Source organism: Xenopus tropicalis, chromosome 4, assembly GCF_000004195.4.
Source record: "Xenopus tropicalis strain Nigerian chromosome 4, UCB_Xtro_10.0, whole genome shotgun sequence".
Classification (NCBI taxonomy): domain Eukaryota; kingdom Metazoa; phylum Chordata; class Amphibia; order Anura; family Pipidae; genus Xenopus; species Xenopus tropicalis.
Genome location: NC_030680.2, coordinates 29,866,015 through 29,876,425, shown reverse-complemented (window position 1 = coordinate 29,876,425; position 10,411 = coordinate 29,866,015). Strand labels below are relative to the sequence as shown.

Below are 10,411 nucleotides of genomic sequence, written 5' to 3'. Positions count from 1 at the left end.
TTCGTAGAGTTAAAACTTAAAAGGCGCGACGTTTCGCTCAAGTTTTAACGCTACGAATAAATCGCGACTTTGCGCAACTTTTGTAATGGCTACGAAAAACTTGCGTTTTTACGCAAAAATCGTAAAGACGCCGAAAAACTCGCAAAATTACCGATCATTATGAAAAAAACGCAATCGGACGCATTCGGCCCGTTCGTGGGTTAGTAAATGTGCCCCTAAGGCTCTAACTATAATTAGAGTCCAAGGCTAATAGGGTCCCATCACAAAAATTAAATAGATCTCTCATCACAAGGAAGCAAAACATACACATGCATAAATGGCTAGACAGTGGGGATTAGTGATAAGCAAATTTTTTCGCCAGGCATGGATTCACAGCGAATTTCCACATTTCACCATTGGTGAATTGTTTTACGTCCGTGAAAATTGGCCACAGAAAAATTTGTTGTGCATCAAAAAAAAACTGCTGCGCATCAAATTGGGTGTGGTTGCATCAAAAAGGGCACGGTCACATAAAAAAAAGATGCGGGCAACCAAAAAAGACATGGGTGACAAAAAAAGACACTGGAGACAAAAAAAATTGTGCGACAAATGCGTTTCGCAAATTTTTTTGCCGTTTCGTGAATTATATGGTGAATCCAAATGAGACAGATTTGCTCATCACTAGTGGTGATTGTAAGCAGTAGTGCACGAAAGTAGAGCACAAGGGCAGCTAATGGAAGCTGAGTACGAGTCTGGTCACTGCATTGCCTAGGAAGGAAGGAAGGTTTCACAGTTTCTGCATGGATTTAAGCAGCATTGGTTGGTTTCCTCACCACAATACTAACTGACTTTTGGACAAATGTTTTCCATATGCATTAATCTGCTAAAGAATCAATGCTAGCTGATATAGCAAGTTGTGTTTTAGACACCACCAACATGAGGGCAGTACTAAACCTAGATACAAATATTTAAGGGTGTAAAATAAAACCCCAGTTTGATATGTTCTACCTAACAATACACATTGCACAAACTTTTGGGTAAATGAACAAATGAGAAACAGTATTTGGTTCAGTGGTTCTTCAATGATAAGAACTGCTGTATTTTCCATATACCAAAGTTACTGTACCAGCCAAGATGATCAGAAGAAATAATTCATACCTTTATGGTTGTCCACAGTAGCTCTTGTGACTGAATTGTGATGTGGTGTACCTCAAGGCTGGGGCACAACTGACAGAGGCCCAGAAAATTTGCTCTGTTCTACGATCGCCCTGGTTGGGCACATAAGCCCAGAACGTAAGGTTTTGCATTTGAAGTATAATTCTTCGTCAAGCTTTTGTTGTCCTTTGATTTATTGTATCATGTTTTTGAACAAACTTTTTAGATTATTTTTGTTTGATTTGGGAAACATTTTACAGTTTTTCATTTTTCAATGTGCCCTGTTTAAAAACACCTGGAAAAGAGACTCTAAAACAGGTCTATTCCTTTAACACAGTAGATTATTAAAACATGATTCATTTTTTGTATGGGTCACATTTCACTGCTTCCAGATGATTAATGTACTTCTCTATATCCTGCTTAGTCAAACAAACCTCCTTTGACTGTATATCTGCAGATCCCTCCCAATATATTTCACATTAAAAAAATAGTTTCCCTTGATTGAATATTAAGAATATTTTCCTGCTCCACCTTGTGTGATGTCATTAAGAAAAAAGAGAACTCTATAAAAGTGAAGCTACATGTTTAGCTGGTGCTCAATGCCTTTAAACATCTACCACCATGGGGTCCAAGACTGTCGGCCTATGGATATTTTACATGGTGCTTTCACTTTCAAGTGCCTATGAAGTACAGACAGGTAATTATGTGTTATCCTCATATGCCCTTTCCTTCTGTCATCTGCAGTTATGAACATATCCCATCATATTCTTCCCAAGGACAATGATGGAGAACACAGTAAAAAGTTATGCAAAATCAGGGTATCAGGCAGTTCTAATCCCTCCCACCTAAAACATTAGAAAAACCACAAGAACACTAGTAAATGGTTTAAACATCACTTTACAAATGTTCTAGATTTTAGTAAAAATCTAGAGCATGTTTACATTTTCTTCTTAAATACTTAGAGCTCTTAAATACACAAAAGCTTACTTTAGATGTAGCTTATTATTATAAAGCATGCATTCAGGCTAGCCAATAACAAGATAACCTAGCTGCTTAATAGAAATAATATACTCAATCACCAAAGAGTTCTTTTTCCCATTGGTAACTTCCAAGCTGCTTTGAAGGGGCAAAACGCCCTGCTTGTGATGCAATAATGAACTGTTGAGCCCCAGGCCCTTTATTGGCCTATTGTGAAGGATTGTGAAGTAGAATCTTTGGGGATAGGTGTCAAACCCTGGTCAGTAGAAAGTTGTAATAAAACAGAACCTTGTACTTGATCCCAACTAAGATATAAATAATTCTTATGGGATGCAAAACAATCCTATTGGGTTCAATTATTGTTTTATTGATTCTTTAGTAGACTTAAGGTATGGAGATCCAAATTACAGAATTATCTGGAATACCCTTGGTCCCGAGCATTCTGGATAACGGGTCCTATACCTGTATCAGATTTAGTTATTTTTCCCAGCTACTCTTTTGAGTCACTTCATTTGTATGTATAACTTTATTTATATATTACTACAAGGATAAGCAGCACTTTAAATAATATGACACCTTTGCATACATGGTGCATAATAATAAAACAGTACCAGTATGGGATCAGTTATCCAGAAACCCGTTGTCCAGAAAGTTCCGAATGACAGGAAGGTCATCTCCCATAGACTCCATTATAAGTAAATAATTCTAATTTTTAAAGATGATTTCCTTTTTCTCTGTAATAATAGTAATAGTAATAGTAATAGTAATAAAACAGTACATTGTACTTGATCCCAACTAAGATATAATTACCCCTTATTGGGGCAGAACAGCCCTATTGGGTTTATTTAATGGTTAAATGATTCCCTTTTCTCTGTAATAATTAAACAGTACATTGTACTTGATCCCAACTAAGATATAATTACCCCTTATTGGGGGCAGAACAGCCCTATTGGGTTTATTTAATGGTTAAATGATTCTCTTTTCTCTGTAATAATAAAACAGTACATTGTACTTGATCCCAACTAAGATATAATTAATCCTTATTGGAGTCAGAACAATCCTATTGGGTATATTTAATGTTAAAATAATCTTTTAGTAGACTTAAGGAATGAAGATCTGAATTATGGAAAGATTCCATATCCGGAAAAAAACCCTAAGTCCCGAGCATTCTGGATAATGGGTTGCATATGTTTTACTTTATGCGATTAACTTCTGTAATAGCAGTCTAACCCTCCATTTTGTAATTACTACTCATTTTTCTAGAATGGCTCAATGGTTATGTACATGAAAAACTAATTGTTTTTTAACTCAAACAGGCCTTTTGCAAAATCACATTAATACTATATGCAGTACATGGGGGTACTATCATTATAAGACCTTTGACAATGAAATCTACCAGTTCCAAGGTGACTGTACCTACAATTTGGTCTCAGACTGTCAAGAATCCTATCAAGAGTTCTCTGTATACCTCAAACGGTCATTAGTCAAAGGGCATCCTCGTATTGACAAAATTGTCATCAGCATCAAGGATATGATAATTATACTGATGGAAAGAAAAGTGATTGTAAATGATATAACGTGAGTGATATCTTCATAATAAACTGATTATTTGTAAAGTTATAGATTGCCTTTTGGGGCTTATTTGAGTGATTTTCTATTTTTTTCCCTAAATGTGTATGAATCTAATTATGTAGCTTGTAATAATACCCCACCCCCTTACATATTTCTTTCTGTTTATATTTTAGTGTCAAGGTACCTTACTATAATTTTGGAATTCTCATTTACCATAATGCAGCCTATACAATTGTGCAGAGCAAAGTGGGTCTAAACATCTTTTTTAACCAAGAAGATGCTATTATGGTGAGCAACTATTGTCACATATTTGATTTATACCATATATTGCATAAGCTGCTTTCAAAATAACAGCAGTAGAGGGTCAATTACTATGACCCCCAACAGAAGTGAAAGAGTACTAAGTCAAGTGAAGTGTTATGTGGAGAACATGGCACGAAGCAGTGGTGTAGAGGAAGAAGACCTGGGGGCAAGGGGGTCCAGACCACTGGGTCTGCTTCTACTATAGAAATCCCAACTCCCCAGCTGCTTTCCTACCTGAGAGCTGGCAGGAAGCCAGGGACATGAGGTATGGATGGGCAGGTGGGGGGTTGGGATGGGTAGAGGTGGATGTACACACTAGGCCCTTCTGAAGATATTTTTGTATGGCTGGGACTGGGAAAATGTTTGGTGTTCCAAGTCATGATATACAGTATCTAGTAGAAATAAGTCTAAAGCCACTGGATTTTTTTTAAAATTCATTTAAATGGCTTCTTCAGGTCAACTGAGTGGTAGGGAATTCCCCTAGATTTTAACCCTTAAGGGTAATACATTTACTAACATCCAATTACAATGGTTCTATTGAACTATTCAGGTACTCTAGGGGGCTGATTTACTTACCCACGAACGGGTCGAATGGAGTCCGATTGCGTTTTTTTCGTAATGATCGGTATTTTGCGATTTTTTCGTATGTTTTGCGATTTTTTCGGATTCTTTACGAATTTTTCGTTACCAATACGATTTTTGTGTAAAAACGCGAGTTTTCCTATCCATTACGGAAGTTGCGTAAAAAGTTGCGCATTTTGCGTAGCGTTAAAACTTACGCGAAAAATGCGCAACTTTTCGCGTAAGTTTTAACGCTACGCAAAATGCGCAACTTTTTACGCAACTTTCGTAATGGATACGAAAAACTCGCGTTTTTACGCAAAAATCGTATTGGTAACGAAAAATTCGTACAGAATCCGAAAAAATCGCAAAACATACGAAAAAGTCGCAAAATATTCGTTTTCAAGTCGGAACTTTTCCAATTCGGGTCGGATTCGTGGGTTAGTAAATCAGCCCCTAGGTGTTAGCTGAAATTTGCAGAGGTGTGGAAGTATGATTCAGTCATAATGGTACCATGATTCTCATTGAAGCTGGGTTTTTTTTGCTTTTGACTTATTTCTACTAGATGCCCCTAGAATGTAGACAAATGAGGAGCCGATTATGTATGCATGAATGCATTTCTACATAATGCACAAATTGTGTTTATGTCACATACGAGCAAAGTGTTAGGAGCTGCTAAATCACCTTGGAACACAAAAGACTTGAACTAGGGTTAAACACCTGTAGGTCTTTAGCCATAATGCACCTCATGTTTTCAAATTTACAATTTATTTTCGCAACCTATTCAAATCCCAAACTTTTTAGAAAGATTCTTCTCCCACTAGATAGAATCAAGTAAGTTTCAACAAACAACACACTTGACAATTAATACATTTTTTCTTATACAGATTGAGCTAGACCCAAGGTATAAAAACAAGACATGTGGTTTATGTGGAGATTATAATGGAGTTTCCAGATATCATCAATATATGATTCTAAAAGGTATTTGTTCTTACACACATAGTAGCTGTGCCAGTCAAATATTTTTGCATATAAATGATATTGTGCTGACACCTAGAATGATGGAATAAAGGTAAGTAAAAAGTTGGTGCAGCACCTCGATAGTTTTTCCATGGCCTGGTTTTCTCCAAACAGGAGAACTGGTCTGGGGAAAAAACTAGCAATTTATGTCTGGTTGTACCTAACCTATTTTTTTTTACCTATCAGTAAATCTTCCCTTCTCGCTCCCCTCTTCCAACTTTCCTAATGCTAATTAAAACAATTATGGTTGGATATTTGTCAAAAGCCTGTTCTTGTTTGATAGCCAACATTTTTTATTTGGTAAAAAAAAATAGCAAGATTTTCACTCAGATCTGTTTCCATAATAATGGAAAACCAAAATATTTTAATATGATAACTTTAACTGTTTTTTTTCTTTGCTTTATCTATTTTTATTTATAGATATAACATTGTATCCTATCGAATTTGGCAATTTGCCAGTAATACAAAACACAGATGAGGAATGTTGGAGTGAAGAGCCACAAATCACATCCCACTGTTCTCAGTATGTAAGTAGTTTTATACTATATGATCATAGCTTTGCCTGGAAGCTATTAAACATTCTACAATCATAAGCTAAGAATCATAGGACTAATACACCAAAGACTGACTGATTCGCCCTTTTTATACAAGACAGCACTTTATTTGCTTTAGTAGCCACCAAATGACACTGCCTGGAATTAGACAACTTGTTATCTACAAAACCCCCAGATCCTTCTCCATTAAGGATCCCCCTAATACACTACTATTTAGGGTATAACTTGCATTTATATTATTTCTACCAAAGTGCATAACTTTGCACTTGTCAACATTGAACCTTATTTTCCATTTTGCTGCCCATTTTTCCTATGTAATCAAATCGCTCTGCAAAGTTGCAGCTTCCTGCTAAACAAAATTTAGTATCATCAGCAAAAATATACAATACTTTCTATGCCCACCTCCAGGTCTTAGTAAACAAAGATAATATCCTTTTTATGGTAGAAAAGAATATTTATTGGACTGACCACTGACAGAGCTAAAGATTTTCAAAATGGAAAAAGATACAGATAAATGTTTATTTACTAATTCTTCATTCTCTAGATTCCAGTATGTAGGCAGTACCTGACCAAACCTGCATTTTCCAACTGCAGCAACACCATCCTGAATTTAGAATCTTATATCCAAGCCTGCGTGCTGGACATGTGCTCCTGTGGCCAATACCAGGACTCCTTCTGTCTCTGCAGCACAATCACAGAGTATTCCAAACAATGTTCTCATTCTGGGGGGCATCCTAATAACTGGAGAACTGCCAATTTTTGTCGTAAGCAACTTTAGTTTAATTTCTTTTAGAAATACAAGATTTCTTTCAATATTTACCCCCTAGGAGCTTTAACCCATAGCAACCAATCAGCAGGTAGCATTTACCGATTACTTATTTAAAAAAAACATCTTATTGGTTGCTATGAGTAACTGCTTCAAGTCAAACTTAGTGCCTTTTATTTCATTTGGGGGCATGGGTCACCTGGAAAACATATTTGACTTAGCAAGAAAAGCTAACTAACGGGATGCTTATGACTAGAGATGAGCGAATCTCATTTCGCTTCGCCGAAAAATTCTCAAATTTTTCAAAGATTCTAGAAAACAGCGAAAATGTTGTGTGTCAAAAAAAAAATTGTTGTGTGTGTCAAAAAACGATGCGTGCAACAATTTTTTTGACATGTGTAATTTTTTACAGATGCGGGTTACTATTTTTTTGTCATGCAGCAAATTTTTCCATGGCGAATTTTGATGCACAGTTCGCTAAAAAAATCCGCCACTGTTAAAATGGGGAAATTTGCCACAAATCCATGCCTGCTGGATTATTTTGCCCATTACTACTTATGACTGCAAATTGGCGTGTACAGACATAGTTTATTAAAGTTTGTGCCTTTACCTACTCCTTGCACTTTCCTGTATTTGTGCCAAGGATGTATTTAGTATCAACTATGCACCTTATTTATACAGGTATGGGATCCCTTATCCGGAAACCCGTTATCCAGAAAGCTCCGAATTACAGAATGCCCGTCTCCCATAGACTCAATTTTAATGAAATAATTCAGAATTTTAAAACTGATTTCCCTTTTCTCTGTAGTAATAAAACAGTACTTTGTAATTGATCCCAACTAAGATATAAATAATCCTTATTGGATGCAAAACAATCCTATGGGATTTAATTCCAGTTTTATTGATTCTTTGGTAGACTTAAGGTATGGAGATCCAAATTACGGAAAGACACCTTATCCGGAATACCCTTGGTCCCAAGCATTCTGGATAACGGGTCCTATACCTGTACTCATGTTATTTATTAAAGAATGTTATGGTATTAAGGGGGATCATATACCAACCCTATACAGCATAGGGGCGCATATTTAGGGATCCAGTCCACAAGTTAAACGATTCCTGGTCTAAGCTTCATTTTTATGTGTCACTTTTCTCTTGCGTGATGTCTATATCAGTGATAAGGAGGCATGAACTAATGTTTAAATATAATATCATTTTCATGAGAAATTCAGTTTAATTTTTCATTTCCCTCTTATATTATAAGTGACTATGGGACACATTTACTTACCTAGATGCAATGTGCAAAGTGCAATTTTTATCACAATCTTCATGTTTTTTTTCACCCAATACATTGTTTTTCTCCAGAATTTCAGCGTCATTTTGGAAAAAAAATTGGCTATTTTCTTGACGAACTGCACTAGCACAGTTGAGTCTAATTCTCCAAAAAGGAAGCAACTATGTGTGTGCTTCATTGCTAATCAGGCGCAGTTGTACAGAATATTTTTTCAGTCATTTCAGTTTGGTGTGTGAGTGATGTATGCCTCGTATTCTTTTGATGCAAGTGCACTGTGCCTATTGCTGCTGATGGGACCCTGGAGCTATCCCCCAGTTAAGAGGTGGTAGTAGTTGAAGTCAATAGGTGCAGCAGCGCCTGACTTGGAACAGAAGGCAGGAAGGACTGATCGTTGCATAACGCAACTATACAGTAGTGCAGTGATCCCCAAACAGTGGCTCTGGGGCAACATGTTGCTCCCCAACCCCTTGGGTGTTGCTCTCAGTGCCCCCAAACCAGGTAGTTAGTTTTGAATTCCTGACTTAGGGACAAGTTTTGGATGAATAAAAACAAGATTTACTACCAAATAAAGCCCCCTGTAAGCTGATAGTGTGCATAGAGGCCCCTAATAGCCAATCACAGCCCTTATTTGGCTCCTCCGTGAACTTTTATGATGCTTGTGTTGGTCTCCAAGTCTTTTTAAATTTGTGGCTCCCGAGTAAGAGAGGTTGGGGACCCCTGTAGTAATGTGAAGAGTGAATTTTGACACAAGTAATAGTTTTGGTAACTTGCTGCAGGGAAAAGCCTCTGTGCTTGCAGATGTAAATAAGCCATTTAAGAGGTCTAATCCTCTAAATTTGTTTCTAGACAGGACATGTCCTGAGAACATGGTTTATAAAGAAAGTGGCTCCATGTGCATAAACTCCTGCTCTCACCTGGAGATTCAAACTCCTTGTGAGGAACATTATATGGATGGCTGTTTTTGTCCTAAAGGTAAGTGAATGCAGTTTCAAGACAGATATTGTACAAGTGCTGTGGTCTAATAAAATGACACCTTACCAGTCAAGACTTGTTTATTTTCCAGGCACTGTACAAGATGATCATAACTGGAGGGGCTGTGTGCCAGTGAATAAATGCTATTGCAAATATGGAGGATCACTGTATTCCCCAGGGCAAATAATGGAAAATGACTGTGAAAAATGGTCAGTGTTCAGTGTTCTCTTTTGTTATAAACAAGAGCTTTCATATGGGGATTAAAAGTTAGTTTTTCCTCTTTTACAGTACATGTATATCAGGAAGATGGAACTGCACAGAGGCACCATGTCCTGGAGTTTGTGCTGTTGAGGGTGGTGCTTATTTTACTACATTTGATGGGAAAAAGTACACATTTCACGGAAACTGCTACTATGTGCTATCCCAGGCAAGATTTATTTGCAGTTCTATGTGCCTATAACTGGTAGGGTCTCTTTTACTAGTACAGGTATGGGATCCCTTTTTGAGAAACCCATTATCCAGAAAGCTCCGAATTACAGAATGTCCATCTCCCATAGACTCCATTTTAATCAAATAATTCAGAATTTTAAAACTCATTTCTTTTTTCTATGTAGTAATAAAACAGTACCTTGTAATTGATCCCAACTAAGATATAAATAATCCTTATTGGATGCAAAACAACCCCATAGGGTTTAATTAATGGTTTATTGATTCTTTAGTAGACTTAAGGTATGGAGATCCAAATTACGGAAATACCCTTGGTCCCGAGCATTCTAGATAATGGGTCCTATACCTGTACAAAGCATAAATAAAGTTAATATCAGTAGCATTCAGTTATCAGTGAAACCATTTTGGAGCATTCACATTTTGAGACCGGATCTTCCCATTGCACATGGAGCAGAGATATATTTTTACCCTATTGCCATTTCGAGAATCACAACAGGGGGCTGATGTATTAAAGTTTTTTGTCTGGGTCTGGGGAATAGTCATGGGGGGGGGGGGGTAAGACTTGGTAAAAGAGGGTAAGATTTGGTAAAATACCTATTTGTTTTTCTACATATTTGCAGTCCTAGGGATTCCTGGATTTATTTACACATATTTTCCAATAGCTATATACATATGAATTTAGGATGACCCTAACTAAAGGTGGGATAATCAAGGGAGGGAAGTAAAAAAGTCCAAAGTACTAATTCTTAGCATGCTCATTGGTACATTGGTAATGTCATTTCTACCTGACATTCAATATTATTGTCTGAATTT

The 10,411-nt window shown here is 36.8% G+C and overlaps 1 protein-coding gene across 1 annotated transcript in view; it reads left to right on the top strand.

Moving 5' to 3' along the window:
* The first annotated feature begins 1,755 nt into the window (after window positions 1–1,755).
* LOC100492329 (mucin-2) overlaps window positions 1,756–10,411 on the top strand; it is a 119,174-nt gene continuing 110,518 nt past the window's right edge. The window contains exons 1-9 of the mRNA XM_031901315.1: window positions 1,756–1,831; window positions 3,429–3,690; window positions 3,858–3,972; window positions 5,436–5,529; window positions 5,989–6,095; window positions 6,667–6,886; window positions 9,026–9,151; window positions 9,243–9,360; window positions 9,440–9,597. Of these exons, the coding sequence (XP_031757175.1) occupies window positions 1,756–1,831; window positions 3,429–3,690; window positions 3,858–3,972; window positions 5,436–5,529; window positions 5,989–6,095; window positions 6,667–6,886; window positions 9,026–9,151; window positions 9,243–9,360; window positions 9,440–9,597 (1,276 nt within the window). The remainder of the gene's footprint in view (window positions 1,832–3,428; window positions 3,691–3,857; window positions 3,973–5,435; window positions 5,530–5,988; window positions 6,096–6,666; window positions 6,887–9,025; window positions 9,152–9,242; window positions 9,361–9,439; window positions 9,598–10,411) is intronic.